This window comes from Homarus americanus, unplaced genomic scaffold, assembly GCF_018991925.1.
Source record: "Homarus americanus isolate GMGI-L3 unplaced genomic scaffold, GMGI_Hamer_2.0 scaffold50924, whole genome shotgun sequence".
Taxonomy (NCBI): Eukaryota; Metazoa; Arthropoda; class Malacostraca; order Decapoda; family Nephropidae; genus Homarus; species Homarus americanus.
In genome coordinates, this window is record NW_024718094.1 from 3,484,009 (window position 1) to 3,503,270 (window position 19,262).

General features: G+C 37.1%; 1 protein-coding gene across 1 annotated transcript in view; it reads right to left on the reverse strand.

The window, feature by feature from the left end:
• Nucleotides 1–7,891: 7,891 nt before the first annotated feature.
• LOC121859126 (mitochondrial dicarboxylate carrier-like) overlaps nucleotides 7,892–19,262 on the reverse strand; it is a 125,601-nt gene continuing 114,230 nt past the window's right edge. The window contains exons 6-8 of the mRNA XM_042355831.1: nucleotides 18,840–18,920; nucleotides 14,341–14,397; nucleotides 7,892–13,589 (exon numbers count right to left, since the gene is read on the reverse strand). Of these exons, the coding sequence (XP_042211765.1) occupies nucleotides 13,482–13,589; nucleotides 14,341–14,397; nucleotides 18,840–18,920 (246 nt within the window). The 3' untranslated portion in view covers nucleotides 7,892–13,481. The remainder of the gene's footprint in view (nucleotides 13,590–14,340; nucleotides 14,398–18,839; nucleotides 18,921–19,262) is intronic.

The window sequence follows — 19,262 nt, forward strand, 5'->3', positions numbered from 1 at the left end:
CAATTAATGTTTGTTGTAATGTAGGCCAGTGTCCTTATGGGGGGGGGGGACACACCGACACACAGTCACTATCACTTCCATAAGGGAATGATGGGCGCCCTTAATAAAACGCTGCACCATCATGGAGTAAGGATCACCTTGTTTTGCTTGCTGCTGTTCGACTACAGCTTTCCGAGTTGATCTTTCGGGACCACGGAAACATTAACGGGTAATCAGAGATCCGGTACTTGACAGCCAGACGGACGGAGAGACAGACACACACACACAGATAGATACAGAAAAACAGACACAGACAGACATAGACTAAAAAAGACAGACAGAAGCAGACATAGACTGAACAAGAGAGAGAGACAGACACACACAGATTGAGACATAGACAGAGAAACAGACATAGACTGCAGAAAGACAGACAAACAAAGACATACACAGAGATAGACAGACAGAGACTGAGACAAACAGACAGAGATAGTTGTAGACAGTTAGACTGACAGACAGACACACACAAGATAGACAGACAGATTTAAAGATAGACAGACAGGCAGACACAGACAGATATAGACATAGACGAACAGAGGCAGAAGTTCAGACAGACGGATAAACAGACAGAAACCGATATTTTAAGAAAGACAGAGAGGCAGACAGATTGAGACAGACAAATAGACAAAGAAAGACACACAGGCAGAGAGAGACCAAGACAGACAAACAAGAGACAGTCAGACAGATAGACACAGACAGTGACAGGCACACAGATAGAGTCAAACATACAGTTAGGCAAACAGACAGATATAGAGAAAGGGAGCTGGATGTGGTCTAGAGTTGGCCAACCGGGATAGTTTCACTGTAGCATCTATTAACCTAACCTAACCTACCCCTCATTCTTATCCCCACTGCCTCCCCTCTCCCCCCCTCACTTATATCCCCACTCCTACCCTCACTATGCAGGTAACTAAAGACATCTTAAAGTTACAGTACTCACTCAGACACCACTAATTATTCAGGACTTAATCGCTATATTATTAGTCTTATTCTTAACTCAACTTCCTGTCACCCCATTGGCCAACTTATCCGAGAGCTGCGAGTGTTGATAACATCCAGAAACAAGGAAATAAAGTTTGGTTGGGATCTGAGCCATACAGGGATGATGGTGGGGCCGAGAAGCCTAATGTTGACACACAATATACACAAAACATAACAGGTCCTCTTCTCAAATATTTCTCTTTTACCACATTGGTTATATAAATATGACAGACAGATAGATCGAGATAGACAGTTGGACAATAGATGAGACACCCCAGATATGAGAGCAGTACTGTACTCCAAGTTAGGACAAATGAATCCCTTCTAGACTTGAAGCAACTACTCAGGAGTTAAGCAGCTATGGCATCTGTACAGCTTTCCTAGCTTTTGGGAGGCAGCTTTAGCAATGTTGAGGATGTGTGCTTCAATGACATATTAGAGGAAATGGTAAGGCCTAGCATATCTATTTTAGAATTTGGCAGAATGACTGCATCCTGAAATTTGATTGGTGGGATATCATATAATTTGGAAAGTGTAATTGGTAAATAATGTGTTTTATCACTATTGAATTTATCCAAGTTTCTACCTCCCCATTCAGAGATGCTGCACAGATCCACATTGATAGATGAAATTATATCAGATCTAAAAACAGATCAAAAGGTAATTCAAAAGCCTTTACCATGTAAGCATTTATTAACATAATAAACCACTGTAAATAAAATTGGCTCTCTAACAAATAAAATAATTGGTCAACATACATAAACTATGAATCGATAAAGGTCTTAAAACTTTTCTAAAATATTGTACATAATTTAGGTACAAGAAATACACACAATTAAACATTTCACAAAACAGCAAGAGAAAAGTCAGGGTACATAATATTATTGAAAAATATAAATAATTACATCACACAAATACTCTGTCAACTACTGGTAAAAATAACTATTTATGACAATCTAGTTGTATTACATCCACTTATGAAACAAAACTAACAAAAAGAAGAAAATTTAAGTTTCAAAGTAGATTATTATTTAACACCTGTTTCATTGTCCATACAGTAATATCCTAATACACTTTTATGATTAAAATACATTTTAAAACCACTTCCCTTTATGCCTAAAATAATCACTGACATAGAAGTTATATGTTTAACATATGTCCAAAGCCACACATTTAAACAATATCAAGATTAATTGCTTGAAGATATAAATCTAAGAATCTAAATGCTTAATAATGTATCGCAAAACTGGATGGATATAAAGAGGAGAGATATCAAGAACGAAAATAATACCTATAGGGCTGTAAGCATATTTACAGGTGTAACAGTAAGCATTATCAACTAATGACAAACAAGATGAACACAGGATAGACATTAGAAGATTGTAAGAATAAAAAAAAAATTATTTCTCAAAAACAAGTACAGTACTGTATAAGGAATAAACAGGGGGGAAAATGTGGAAATGGGCTAAGGTGAGTGTGATATATGAGGAATATCAATGACAATGGAACAGTTCTTCAAAAGGTAGATCATGTGTAACACCAAGCTCATGGATTAGCTAAATGTTAAAAATTGGTATAAAAAAAGCACTTCACACCAAGTGCTACAGTGTGGAAAGCAGCTGTGGCAAACAATGTAAATGTTGTAGAATTGAAACGGTAATTAAAGTAATATGAATTCATGATTTTTTTCATTAAAACAGGAACAATTATTTTTAATTATATTACCATAAAAGTCATTATCAAATCAAAACACCAATGAAAATCCTTAAATACAGGTAATAAGAGATGAGAATTTAACATGAATGCATAAGCAACACATCAGTTATTAAGAATGGGAATTACAAGTGTGAAATATGGTTGGATGGAAAGGAGGTAAAATGTAAAAATTTGAACCAAAGGTGGAGAAATGAAAGTACAGGTCTCAACAATAATTCTGAAAGTGGTTGTGGAATATGTAAATTGGACAGTTAGGTGCATGTATTAGGAAATCTGAGGAAGCTATGGTGTTGTGAGAAACATGTGGCCAATGCTGTGGCATGGACATGTGGGGGGAAAAAAACAAAAACACACAACATATACAGTATTCAGTGGCATAAAAACAGTACAGTAATGCATGAAATGGGTAGAAAATATATAAGACTACTCTAATTTAACACAGAAAGCCAGAGAATAAGGTGGTACATTGAGATACCCATTTCTGCAGGTAAGGTGAGACCAAAATATATGGAGGTTTTACTTGAGCAATATCATTTGTATTAAGTGAGAAAGCTTAAATGGATAGAATTTATATAATTGTCAATAAAATTAAATACATCATACCAATAACAAATCCAGGACCTCAGCTTTGTGCCCTGATGTATTTACCATTGTACATTCAATTACTATCACCTTTAAAATGTTTGGAACACATTTAGAATTTTTATGGCAAACAATACATGAAATACACCATATTACACCAATTACTATACATTTGGTTCAATTACCAAAAATTTCATCTATTCACCTCGCTGTTAGTAGGATGATTTTCCTAAATGGAAGACAATGCTTGGAAATTTGTAAAAGCAATCTGTACAACTATTAAGTGCATATCACAATCACAGACAAATCCAAAAAATTTCTATGGGAGGCACTTACAGACCTAACTACAGTTGGGTCTTCATTTAAGCGGTCAATTGAACCCGTGGAGTACCGCGTAAAACGAGAAACGTGTAAATGAAATAACAGAACATATGGGATTAATTGAAATAGACTGGGCTGACCCCCAAACTCCACTTTTTCTGACACAATACGTACCTTGTAGTCAAAATAACATCTTAATTTTATGATGGTATGCACACACAATTAATAATTAAGAGAAATATCAAGAATATTAGGTTTTTTAACACTTACATTAGTAGAAAAGATGGCTGGGCACACGGGGATGGGGGGTTGGTTCCGAGGCAGAGGGCAGATTATTGGCCCCCACCTGTATCACAATCCACCACCGAGGCTTGCAGGACCTCTTTGTCAAACCCCTCTAAGTCCATATAAGTCCACATCCTCACTATCACTGACTTGGGCCGGCTGTGGTGGGTGGCGGGTGAAGAACTCGGTAATGTTTTGATGACGGGGCGACCTTGTGCTTGCCCTGTCCCTTCCCGCATAAATGACCAAATTTGCCGTGTAAATCAAGCATTTCAATTCTGGCAAGGCACCGCGTAAATCCAGACTCAACTGTAGTAGTAAGGTGATTATGTAATGAGAAAGAAAAATCTTGAATATTCAAAAACTTGTACTTTTCTATGATTAAAATATACAGAATCTAGTGTTCATCATATCTAGGTATGTGTCTGTTCACTTTGCACAGCTACAAGTTGGAAGATAAAGAGCAGAAATTTGGCATGGCGAAGCACTTGCACTTTGGAAGTGTCCCAAAGGTGGAATTTGGTAGAGGTTGAACCAGAGGGTGGGAGGAAGCAGAGTGCCAGGAGTCCCAAAACTGTCAAAAGCCCCTACAGGCCTGCCAGACCTAGGAACACCCCACCTACACAACAATAAACCCTCCCATCAAACCCAATTTTGAATTATAATTAATAATAAGTAGTGACATTTGCAACTTGCTAACCATTCAAAACTACCCACAAGGGATGGGGCCAAAAAGAACCTTGTTTCTTCATATATGCCACAGCAAACCTGTTATTAATCAGACACAAAGCTCCTCAAACCTGCAACCAAGACAGGAGGAAGTAAGAGTTCCTTCACATTAATGTAATAACCCTTCAGTGATTAATCTCCACTTTCCTTATAATCATTTGATGAATGAAAACCATATCCTTGGTTGGAAGCTTGTCTCCAGATCAGCAATTCAGCTACAGGAAGCGTTCAAGGAACAACAACAGACAGACCCCTCTCACCTAACCACCAGAGGACTGTTAACCAAAGATTCTGTGCCAAGGAATCAATACACCTTTGAAACAGTCCCTATGTGGTCAATTCCTCTTTATGACTGCTAGCCCATGATAGTCGATCCCAGACCCATGACTTAAGCAACAAAACCTAATGAAACCAATAACAATGATTCTGGGGTGGACATAGGCTTTTCTGTACTTCATACAGGTTAGCTAACTTTTTGTATTTACCATATACAGTAGCATGCCAGTTATATTCTCAACACATAGGTTCAGTATTTCTCATGAAGACGAAATATGATATGGTTTATCTTTTGGAGGTGAAAATCATATTAACGCTCAAACACCCATTCTTCCAGGGCCTTCATGTCTACAAACATGTTTACACCAACATACACATGCACCTACATAACAGTTAACCACCCTACACATACAAACACACAGATGCAATAGAACCTTTATAATTTGTGCTATGATGACTGAATTCTTAGTTGTCAGCCTTAAGTTGGTACAGTGATCCCTCGGTTAACGAATGCCTTGGTTAACGAATTACCTTCCATAAGAATCTTCAATTCGGTTAACGAACAAAAATTCGGTTAACAAAATTTTTATGAAATCATGTCAACATGTTTTCGTTTGCTCACCAGCTGGATTTTTAGTCCGCCAATACAGTAATCGGTTCTAGGGCTTAAATTCGTTCCCATTTGAGTAAATATCAAGAAGGTTGTACTATTTAATAATTTTCCAAGTTTTATATTAAAATTTTTAGTCATTTTAACACTTATTTAACATAATTGCAGTAAAGGAAACTAGTTTTTGGTGCGCCAATCAGCCACGTGACTCACCCAGCAAGGCAACAGTTTGTATCTCTGGTCAGTGGAGATAACATCTTGCTTGTGGCTCTCTTGAACATAAACAATTTTTACGGTACAATTATTGGTCATTCTGAAATTTATTTTACATAGTGACAATATATAGTGCAGTGTTGATTTAAAGAAAATAATCTTGAATAACACCTAGTGAACTTAAAATTTTATGGGTGAAATGACGGCATGCAACATGGGGTGATTTCTCTTCCACCCCCACTTCCTTCTCTTCTCCCTTCTCCTCCACCCCCACTTCTAATTCCCATCGTCATCAACCAGGAGCCTTCTACACACACACCTCAAAGTAAGTGTACTTTACTGCATTTACTTTTACTTTGTATGTAATTTTCGGTGAGCTGGAACCAATTACCCAAAATCCCATGAAACAATGGTTTTGGTTAACGAACGACCTTCTGGAACGAATTGTGTTCGTTAACCGAGGGACCACTGTACAGGTGAGTTTAATGCTCAACATGAATTTTTTTCCTGATAATACACCATTCTTCACTGTGGGGTGTGGATGTTTATAATACTGTCATGCAACAATTGACAATTTTAAAATATTCTATGAAATAAAAATGGAATCTTTTCAAACTATGCGCACACACATACAGTGAGTTCTGCTATAACGCGTGTTTTGATAACGCGAATTTGCTCTAACGCGATTTATGAATTCGGAACAATATTTGTATAACGCGATCGCTTGTTTGCTATAACGCGATTTTTGCTTACTATTTCTCCAATTTTGTGGTATTAACTGTGAATATGGTAAAGAAGAATATCTCCAAGAAGCATTCTGATGATAGAATTCCCGGTGATTATCGTAAAAGAAAGGATATAACACTTGAAGAGAAGCTTGATGTTATCAACCTCAAAATCACCCTTCTCCCCCATCAAGTTACATTCATATTTTTTCAAGGTAAAGTGTTAAATTTACTGTATGATTTCATTATTAGATATGAATGTAACATTTATTTAGACTGTGCTATCCTTTGTGTTAGGCTAACTACTAAATTTTTTCGATTTCGAGTAATCTGCACCTAACCCTATTTTCTCCATAAGCCCTGTTATTTCTATTACGCGATTTTCTATAACACGATATTTTACAAGAACACAATTATCGTGTTATAGCAGAACTACCTGTACATGCATGCATGCACATGCACGCACACATATATAAGCACAATGTGTCTTTTTACATGAAATCTTACCTAACATACAAGACTTTTTTCATCTCGTGAGTATTACGGTTATGATTATTCTAATGATATTATTAAATCCCCCACATCAATATAGAATTTAAAGTCATCACAACATGAAGTGTTAAAAGTGAAATTGTATCACTATATGTGGTGAACATAAATGCAAGCATGAAATATTTCATGTGACCATTTGAGAAATCATCTCGGTTGATATTTACTTTTACCAAACACCATCTATGATTTTACATGACTTTTAGTGTCAGGTGAGAAAACATGCACACCTTTTGAGTTTTCTTTTATTATTTTTGGCTGGTTTTGTGATGTAAGTCCCCTTTTATTTACTTGTAAGTACAGTATTGTGTTCGTATCTTAAGCAATTTATGCCTTTTGCAAGGGGTTCCATGATGTAACTTTACAACACAGGCTATGAAGTGGTAGTTATTCATGGCATAAACAAAGTGAAAAAACAATTAATCTTCCAGGTACATCACACATCATTCTAAAATACTCATTCAATAAAGTAATTCCCAAATGTTCTTGTATTCACATGAAAGTTGTTACAAATATCTCTTCAATGTCAGTGAATATTAAATTGCAATTACTGAAGGGTCTATAGTAGTTAAAGGAAAAATGCTAATAATGTTTCTTATACTTTAGTTACTGTATGGGGACAATAGTTCTTATTTATCAAAATGAACTCGCTGAAAGACTAGCTGTTCACCTGACCCACCATCTCTACTTTGTTACATCAAGATAAAAAAAAAGTCAAAATTGGTATTTTTTCTTTCTAGAAAAAAAAAGAGAAGGGGAGGAGGATACAATAGGATAACATAGTAAAATACAAACAAAATTATGGTTTAAATTGCCAGATTACATAATTTCAAAACTTTTTTATACAAATTATAGCTCAACTCGAGTCTTCTTTCTAGAAAAAAAAAGAGAAGGGGAGGAGGATACAATAGGATAACATAGTAAAATACAAACAAAATTATGGTTTAAATTGCCAGATTACATAATTTCAAAACTTTTTTATACAAATTATAGCTCAACTCGAGTCTCAACAAATGCTTCCTGAACTGGAGTTGTTCAAAAACAAGGTGATTGATGAAGCGATAAAGCCTGGAGCGTTAGCACTTAGGTTTTCATCAGCTGATAGACTATCTCTGATATTAAATCTTTAAAAATATATTTAATGAAACATTAATTTTTTTAATTCTTCTCTAAGAAATTGAACATTTAAAACACCTTAGATGGTCTTCTTACACTAAAGGTCACAACCTCAATTTATACACTAAAGGTCACAACCTCAATTTATACACTAAAGGTCACAACCTCAATTTAAAGAACCCACAAAACAAAACAATTATCAGAGCTAACTTCTTTGGACATCTCCTGTAAGGCCGGACTGGACCAACATTTACATAATTATGGTCTGGGGCATTCTAGAACATCCCAGAATATTCCCTCCAAAACATCTTTTTATCCTGAATTGCCTCTAATAATCACTGTATGTAAAATACAGGTTGACTACCAAATTTCCGGCGATCACTGGTCCGGAACCTCTGATGGTCCAGACAGTTTTATGCTGGTGGAATTTCAAATTTACCGTGCATTTATAGTGAACAATAGCGCGCCAGGAATATGCTCATGGTAGGCTAATCTTACCAGGCTGTGAGGTGTTGTGGATTTTTTTTAACTCCTAATTTCAGATAGACATACCTTCTTTTTTTTTTTTTACTCAGTTACATGCACATGCAATCTTACATATAGAATGTGTAAACAAATATATATCAAAGTAAAAAACATAAGTAAATCAACTTTCTTCGAACGTTAAGAATTCATGTTTGGGGGAGGGTGGAGGGAGGGATCTCGGCTGCCTCTTGTGTGTAGTTACACGATTGATAAAGTTTGTCATCCAGCAGCGAAATGGGAAGTGTGTTTTTTGGATTATTTTATTTATTAATATTATTTAGATTTAATCATCACATTTACTCGTATATATTATATGACACTAAGTCCCCACTTAACGTCGTAGTTTCATTTCTGAAAACCGCGGTGTTAACAGAAACAACGTTAACGGAATCAATTTTCCCCATAAGAAATACTGTAGATAAAATACGGGAGTTACTTTCCCCAGCTTCCCTTTGCTCCATAAAACCCATAAAATACATTACATATATAGAAATTCAATGTAAATTTTATAGAAAATAGTACTGTATATATTATACATCCAAAAAATGTAAATACAGTAAACTAAATCATTTTGAATAGTACTCAATGATCAGCAGAGGTGGAGCGAGTGGAGAGGAGGAGGGTGGTGAGTCACTGAGACCCGGAGGGTGGCTCCTCCTCCCGCTCTGACTGGGTGATGCGCCGTACACAGTAGTCTGTGACGACGTTGTACCAAATCGGCTGATGTTGTCCAAATCATAAGTATCTAAAGCGTAGCGATGTTATAATGAAACAGGTAACGTTAAACGAGGACTTACTGTATTTTAATCCTCATAGGAGTTGGTAACCGGTGCGAATTCAGTTTTAGAGTTGGTAACACTGTTTATAGCGTCAGCTGTTGTGGTGGTGGTCACGGCCAAGACACGTGGTGTAGATTTAGTGCGTTGTTACAAATTATGTCTCGGATTTTACCTATAACTATACCCTCGTTAATTTGGGTTTCAGGTAAATTTGTATGTTTTTTTTTTTTCAAAAATTAATTCAATTATTTGAATTTGGAATGAATCTATAATAACTGAGGAGTTCCGGGAGAGGGGAGGAGGTGGTGGGTGGCGGAGGAAAGGAAGGAGGGAGGGCAACTCGCCACCTCCCACTTGGCAGCGCGCGATCCCTCTATAACGACAGCATGCAATTCACCCATAATTCCCATATTATTTAGGCTCATTTGATGCTGGGTTAATAAAACTTCATAAAAAAAAATTCACCCTCCCGTCAATACCAGATGAGCTATTGCTCTGTAGTATATTCCTCTTGTTTACAGTGTAGTTACAGCTGACCTTTCATGTTCTCCCTAACACTATTGTTAAACCTCACCATCTCTCAACCACTATCATTGTCACTGCTCAAGGGTGTTGGTGCTTACCACAGGATCTGTCTTGAGCACTCAGTGTACTATAATATTGTAGCTTATTTGTCAGAACTTAATAAATATTGTTGGAGTGTATAGTGCACCTCCATATGTCCTGGTTTATTCACTGATCAGTTGTCATTGTGCACCAGTAGCCAAAGCGAGCCTTCATGTATCAGTTAATTTTAAAATATAAATCAGAAAATAAAATGTTATAAGACAATGGTTTAGTCGTGCTGTTAATTTGTGTGCTGTGTAAGTACCTTGTCACCTCACCTCGCAGTGTTGCATTTATTTATTACTGTATTATTTACTTTATTATTACTGGATGTACATTTTAAAAATATTTATGTTTGCACAGTAATAATAAATAGATTATTTTATGTGACAGCCAAGGCCAGGCCCAAAAACTGAACAGAAAACTAAAGAATAATCAAGCACAAAAATTTGGAAATTGTAAAAAAAAAAAAAAATATATATATATATATTACAAACTCGGATAGTTCGGAACACTCGGTAAATCAAGAGACCCATAGCCCCCTTTTTTGTCAAATTACTGAGGGTATGGTGTACAGACCTCTGGTGGTCCAGAAAAACCACTGGTCTGGCATGGCTCTGGTCCCAAGGATGCCAGAAAATTGGGGGTCAACCTGTAAGAGCACAGAAACTTAAAGTGGTGACCAAGTATATAACTTGCAAAGATCTTCACCGATTGGCTGATGAAATAAACAAATTCCACAGTGTCATGGTCACGTTGATGGCTAGTCTGTTTTAACTCTGTTGATTCTTATTATACTACACGCCTGCAAAACATGAATGGGTAGCTGGTTAGCTATCCCTAAGAAGAAACGCGCTTTTCCCTCCCCATGTTTACACTAAGGATCCCTCCGTAAGTCCCGCCTTTGTGAAGACAGTTGCCAATACTTTTTATTCCACTTTCTCCTGGCAAGCTCAATCTTGGATTAGTTTATGTAAATAAAATTTAGTAATTCGCCAGACCTTTGTCAACTGAGGGTCATCTTTGAATGTGCAACAGTTGGTTTGTATGTAATTTCTGTCATTGCGTGAGATAGCCACGTCTGGCCACTCAGGGGTATATAAACCCTGTACGTGAGGGAGATCGGCCTCCTGTGACGATCCTCCAACTCTGTTCTCAAGTATGTTAGACGTGTGTTCCCCGCCGATATAGCCATTCAGTTTGATTTAGCCAATTTTGTGAGTCTCAGTGTTCATGTTGTAACAGTGGAATTGTCATTCACCCAGTGTAAGAAGTAATATAAAGTAAATATCATCTGACGTTGCTAGATGAGAGATGTTGTTTGGGTTTGAACCACCATGCTTTCTCATGTGACGATCCTCCAACTCTGTTCTCAGATCCAGTTGGGGCTTATTAGAACACCCATCAGCCACCTGGAGCCGGTGGCTACCCAGCAGTGAGCGATATATGGACGATGTCGTTGATTCGACATGATTAACTGCAGGTCTGCCTCGTGGGCCTTAGACCCCAGACTCGCCATGTGTCTGGCTTCCACCGATCACAACAGCAGTCGTCAGTTGTCCAGTGTTATACCCTGGGACATGCCTAGAAGTTATATGTTCCATAGAGTGTGTTGTATTTGCTTGGGGATAATTCTGGAATATAATTATCCCATGTTGGGTAGTGAACCGATGTATCAGTTGTTGGTTTCAGTATTAACGTTTTGTGTGTTGTGAGTGCATCTCATATGTACTAACAACAATGTGAAGGTATCATACGTAAGTTTGTCTTATAACTGGATGTAATGAAATGTACCAAGTAATGTGTGAGAAGTAAAGTTGTCCACTTGGGACTATCTGAGTAAAGCCATGGAGTTGATCCTGGTAACTTAATGTAACGTATCACCAGTAACGTGGGAGAAGTCAGAGTACCCACTTGGAATGGCATGTGAGTAAAGCCAAGGAGTTGCCATGTGTATATGTTATGTGAGTAAGGCCAAGGACTTGGTCCTGGTAACTGTAATGTAATGTAACACCAGCAAGGTTGTGAGTAATAAGAGTACAGTATCTGAGTAATTGCAGTTGAGTAAAGCCGAGGAGTTGCATGTTAATGATATCTTTTTCCCTACTTTGATTTCATATTAATAAACCTTTTCTTAAGGGTATATTAGGGGTATTCATTTTCCCGCAGTACAGTAGTTCACCTTTACTGTATTTCCGCCCAAGTGACCCTGATATCAGAATTACAATACCCACGTGCCGGCCCTCGCCATGCTACCAAAGAACTGAGGTTATGTAGTAACCATTGAACTGGAGTAAGTAGAAAGAACAATTGAAGGAACTAAGACAAGAGAAGTATGAGTAAGACCAGGGGGGCAGCTTGAGTGAGAGAAGGAGAGAGAATAACCCCCCTTGTAACGGGTGTATGTTATAATGCACATAAAATTTAAATCTGTTGAGTTGTTTACATGATTTTTTAAATACTTCTTAAATTTGTAATTGTTAGATTATTTTTTTGGGGTACTACTTTATAAAGGAGCTTCGTTCCCAGAGTGCCGAATAAATTCATTAATAGAAGTATTACTATTTGTGAATAAAGCCCTTGTGATTTTCCTAATGACATTTTAATTCCTCTATATGAGCCTATTTAAATAAGGTTTTTGAAAAACAATATGCAAGGTGTCCAGAAGTTAAGAATCTGTTGTTGTAAAAAAAAAAAATGGACCATGTTTGCCACCTTATCATAGTGTTCATTGGATCCACCTTATCATAGTGTTCATTGGATGAAATGATGGTTTATCACCCATCAATATTGTGAGAGTGGAGGTGAACATTTGGGAAACATCATAAATTGTTGTTAAATAAAAAAAAATTCCTTTGACCCCAGGCTTTCCAGACACTTAATAATGTTACACCAACAGTGAGGATGTTAATAAATTTTGTGTCTTCATGAGACACAAACAGTACAGTATTTTGATAATGTTGGTGATGCATCAAAAAATTCTCTTCTTCATCAGTGAACCTTGAGCACATTTCTGGATGATATAATTCTTTCATTTTCAAACACCCTCTATGGTGTTTTGTACTCCAGTATGTATACTAAACATATCCAGTTCAATTATTATGTTATATCGTACAGATAAAGGCCTCATAATGTCTGGTTAGTGATACAAATAATTACAAATTAGTAATTAGGTTGATTACTGAATGTCAGTCTACAAAGATATACACAGAAAACCAACAAAACATAATTCAACGTTACAACATGTGGAAGCACTTGTCAGTGAGGTATAGCTTGCCAAGGAATATACTATGCAGTATGTACTAATATTCTCTCAGATATAAACTAAAAATTGCACAAATTTGTCATAATCATATATTAATTTAATATTAAGATAAAATGGAAATTGTTAGTAAAAATGCTATTTTGGCAGATACCTACTTATAGCTACCTTTATATAACTGGTGTTTTAAGAATTCCAAAATTCTTCCGAAGTTGTTCAAATAGAATAAATGTAATAATTGTGTGTGGCCCCAAACGAACAAATGCTGGTATATATCCCTGTAAGGTAAAAGAAAAAAAAATGTTAACCAAAGATTTCATACAGGGGATCTATTATTTCACAAACAACTTACAGTACTTATGTCATCAGTATCCAGACTTGAGTGGGTTGGCTGTGATTACCTGATGACAGCTCTCCAAACTGCATCGTCTTTTGCAGCCTCAGTCATCAGGTTCTTTTCTCTGGGCTCATTTCTCACAACCTCTTCCCTCGTCATACTTGGCCTACCCCTAACTCTTCCCTCCCCCCCTATTCAGTCATGCATCCTTAGACCCAAACGGCCTCCTCCATTCTCTCCACATACCCAAATCATCTCAGAGCTAGGACAGTGGCTGGGAATTTAGAGAATTGGTGAAGTTTTGTGTGGATGTAGGCTGAGATGGTTTGGTCATGTGGAGAGAATGGAGGAGACCATTTGGGTCAAGAGATGCATGAAGTGTGACATGGGTTTTTAAGACAGTTTAACCAGCATTCACTGCAGTTATTATACATCTTTAGTGACAAGGAAGACATTCCTGAGAGATATGCAAGCTGGAAACAATAAAAATCAAAGCCTGTGACCATAAATCATGTTTTGGGACAAGTATAGTCTGAAGTCTTTTGGCCTTGAAAACTCATTTGGAAATACAGTAGTATTTATCAACGACACATAATATTTAAGCAACATGAAGTTAACAACTATTCATAGAATGTGATAAAGAATATGAGTGCTGATAACAAGAAAGCACTACAGTATTAATTAAAACTCACCTTAAAAAATCCAAGAGGACCCAATCTTGCAGTAAAAGTGATTATATCCCACAATCCCTGCAAGAAGAAAAAGGTAATAATATAAGTACTGTACTGTACATTCAACTAAATGCTCATACAGGTTGTACCTCTCTAGCCCGGCATTCTGTGGTCCAGAAACTCCTGTGGTCCAGAACAATTTTAGTTTGCCCAATAGGTAGATAGGCAGCTTTTTTTTTTTCTTTTTTTTTTATACTTATCTAAATTATTATTATTATTATTACAGGAGTATTAAATTTTTGCCCCTCAGACCCCAATGTGGGTCAGTGACCTATGCCCGGGTGGGCTAATCCCCGTAAAAAAAAAACGACAACAAAGCCACAGGAAATTAAGGTTTGTTTACATCCAGCTGCTCTCTCTCTCTGCTTGTCTATACAGAGTACAACATTTTCTTATGTAGAGTAATGACGATATGTTTTCACATGTGCGCACATACATACGAGCAGTCTCACTTTTTTTTTTACCATTAATGGTTAGCTACTTATATTGTTCCATTTATTAACATTAAATAACATTACTTCAAACAACCATATTAATTTTTTTACATTAATTTTACTACAGCTACAATCAGGGTCTTATTTTCTTCAGTTTTATATGTAGAACCAATCAGTCACTGGTTTTGTAAGCTTTAACAAAAACAATGCCGGCAGCCGTCTCGTCCCCTCATGTGATTTAATATTCCATGTACCGTATTATTAATAAATTGTATTGTTCATTTTGCACACACAAACATTAATTCAATAAAAACAAAATCAGAAACATTAATTAAAATATATATGAACAGTAAATAAGTGTTGCTGTCATATTCTTATGTAAAGTAATGACGATATGTTTTCACGTGTGCGCACTTACATACGCGATCTCCCTTTTTTCTTTACCATTATCGTTAGCTACTTCTATTGTTCCATTTATTAACACGAAATAGCATTACTTAAAACAACCATATTAATTTTACTACAGCTACAACCAGGGTCTTATTGTCTTCAGTTTTATATGTAGAACCAGTCAGTCACTGGTTTTGTAATCAACGAAAACAATGCTGTTTCATTTTCTTGTTTTAATATTCTACGTATTATTAATGAATAGTATTGCTCATTTTTCACACAAACATTAATTCAATCAAAAAGACTTTCAGTAATAAACAATAATGAATCCTTTGTACATAAGAGAAATGATGCTATTTACACGATTGTGCATGTCGTCTGAACGTTGGTGGGCTGTTCAAACCCGTCGAAATTCGAGTTTCCGCCGTCAAAATTTTTAATTGTGTTTTTTTTTTGTGTTCAAATAGAAAATGTCAAATTAAAAACTCGCGAAATTTGAGAAGCTACTGTACGACATTTAACCCTTCAATATGTCTTCAAAGAGACCATGAAGCAGAGAAAGTGGAGCTAGTGCTTCCAAGCGTAAGCACAAGTCACTATCTATCCAGGAAAAGGGTGAATTTCCATGGTCCGGAAATTTCCATGGTCCGGCACCGGTCAGGTCCCGAGGTTGCCGGACTAGAGAGGTACAACCTGTATTATATTGTGAAATGCCTCAACAAATGATCATCTTACATAGTAAACGATTCATGTGAATCCAGAGTTAGAACGTTTCCTTTATTTAGGATACAGTATTACCTCTTTATACCAAACTGCTCCTTTATAAATACAGTGGTCCCTCGGTTAACGAACACAATTCGTTCCAGAGTCATTCGTTAACCACATCCATTTTTCAATGGGATAATTGGGTAATTGGTTCCAGCTCACAAAAAAGTACATACAAAATAAAAACAAAATGCAGTAAAGTACACTTACTTTGAGGCGTGTATGTAGAATGTTCCTGGTTGATGATGATGATGGGAATTAGAAGGGGGGGGGGGGTGGAGGAGGAGAAAGGAGAAGAGAAGGAAGTGGGGGTGGAGGAGAAATCGCTTGATGCAGTAATTTCACCAATAAAATTTTAAGTTCACTAGCTGTAATTACAGATTATTTTATTTAAATCAACACTGCACTGCACTAAATATTATCAGTATGTTAACTCAATTTCAGAATGACCAATTATTTTAATGTAAAAACGTAAAAATACTCTGTACTCAAGAGAGCGACAAACACGATGTTGCCTCCACTGTAAACAAAGTTAAACTGACGCTTTGGCGGATGAGTCAAGCGGCTGATAGGCGCACAAAAAACTAGTTCCCTGTACTGCATATATTATCAATATGTTAACTAAATTTTAAAATGACTAATAATTTTAATATAAAAAATGCAAAATATTAAAGAGCACAACCTTCTTGATATTTACTCCACTGGAAACAAATGTCAACATACAACCAATTACTGTATTAGCGGACTAGCAGATCACCTGATGCTCACAACAAAAAGTGTTATGGTAAGGATTTTGTAAATCGAAGTTTTGTTCATTAACCGAATTGAAGATCCTTATGGGAGCTAATTCGTTAACTGAAATTTCGTTAATCGAACCGTTCGTTAACCGAGGGACCACTGTGTATATACTGTATATACATACAGTAGTCTGGTTTTACACTGTTAATTAAACCCAGGGAGGTCCGCGTATAAAGCGAAACGCGTAAAAAATAATAACAGGACCTATGGGATTAAATGAAATAGAGACTGGGCCGACCGCCAGACTACCCTTTTTTTGGCTATCGCCGACACAATACGTACATTGTAGTAAAAATAACATCTTAATTGTATGATAGTATGCACACACAATTAATATGCAAGAGAAAGGCAAGAAAGATTATCAACTACAGGAGGAGAATCAATAAGACGAAATGCATTTGATTCCACCCTATCTAACAGTTCGACAGAAGAAGAGCCACCCCAGATATGAGAGCAGTACTCCAAATTAGGACGAATGAATCCCTTATAAACTCGAAGCAACTGCTCGGGGGTGAAGTAGCTTTGGCATCTGTACAGCATTCCCAGCTTCTGGGAGGCAGCTTTAGCAATGTTGAGGATGTGTGGCTTCCAGGACATATTGGAGGAAATGGTGAGGCCTAGCATATTTATTTCAGAATTTGGCAGGATGATAGCATCCTGAAATGTCATTGGTGGGAGATCATCTAATTTGGAAAGTGTAATTAGCAAATATTGTGTTTTATTACTTTTGAATTTAACCAAGTTTCTACCTCCCCATTCAGAGATGCTGCACAGATAGATGAAATTATATCTTCTCTAGAAACAGATCTAGTTTGAGAATTAGGGGGAAGGGAAAAATGTGAAAGAAGAGTGAAGAGTAGAATCATCAGCATAAGAATGGATAGAATTAGTCGTAGTGTGAAGTAAATCATTGACAAAAAGAAGGAAGAGAGCAGGTGAAAGAATAGAGCCCTGTGGGACACCACTATTGGTAGAGAAAGAGCGAGAGATCGATCCCTCGACAACAACTGCCATGGATCGGTTCTCAAGGAAGCTAACAATTTGAGAACTAAGTGGGGGAGAGAGGGAAGTTTAGAAAGCAAAGACTTGTGCCATATCCTGTCAAATGCTTTGGAAATGTCAAGGGCCACGATGAAAGCTTCCCCATAATCCCTAAGAGAGGATGACCAAAGATGGGTGCAATAGGAGAGCAGATCACCAGTAAATCTCGCCTGCCGAAAGCCATACTGGTGATCTGACAAAGGAGAATGGCGTTCAAGGTGATGGAGAAAATGAGAGTTTAAGATAGTTTCAATAATCTTAAGAGAGGGATGAAGTTAAGGCAATGGAGCGATAGTGAGAGGGATTGGAATGGACACCCTTCTTCAGGATGGGTTGAACCGAGGCATGCTTCAAAGAAGAAGGAAACGTTTGGGTTTTGAGGCAAAAGAGGCAAGCAAGCACAGGGGCCAGAGCGCCTTATTCACATCCAACCTGGATAACACACCAGCAACCCTACGAGTGGAGATTATAGGAAAGTGCATAGGTTCAGTAAGAGGAGGAGGGTGTATGTATATTATGTATGTTGTATGTATACCATGTATGTACTCTATATATACACATTATTTCTCTAGTCAGTAGCGTGTGGCAATGCCCCTGTTTCATGTCACCACACGCTTAGATAAATGTGCCTGGCGACATCTGGAAGCTGCTAGTATACCACTTACCACATGTCGCCCGAGAGGTCAGAGTGAGGTCAGTTGACCCTATAGGAGTGTAAGGACTACCTGTGCTTGTAAGCACACCCCTGTATATTTCCGTTAATAAGAACCTACAGAACTCTACAGGTGTTTATGTTCGCTCCTGTAGTTAGAACCAAGTACCCCGAACATCTCCAGAGGGAAAGAGGTGGAATTGACTAAGGTGGAATTAGAGGAGAATAAGGTGCCAAAGAGATTGGCTTTATCAGGGGGGAGAGTTGGCTAGTGAATTATGAGGTATATCAGGTATAGAGAGGTAATATTGTATTTCTTAAATGATTTGCATTACATAATTTAAAAAAAAATAAAAATTCTACTTCAGCTGTAAACTTACCCTGAATTCTCCTGGTTTGGCATTCATGGCCCGTGTCTTGATTACATCTACAGGCTGGGTCATGGTTGTAGCAATTGCACCCTGGGAAAAAATTTGTAAATGCAAGCATTCAAATATGTAGATTGATTTGGAAAATTACTATGAACCTAAACACAAGGTAATGTGACAAAAAGCACTATGTTCAGGAGTAGCTGGGAAATACTGTACATACAGTATTGGCATACTGTACTGGTAGTTCTCAGGATGTAGCAGTGAACTTGTCATGGACCAAATGGCATTTATAAAGTTAGAATAATAGTGAATAATGCACGGATGCTTAAATTTCACCAACAGTAAGGTCCTGCTGGACGAGTACCCGATGATTGAAAATTCAATTTAACAAATGTAGTGTTTTAGGTTATGAAAATTTAATGAACGAGCTTG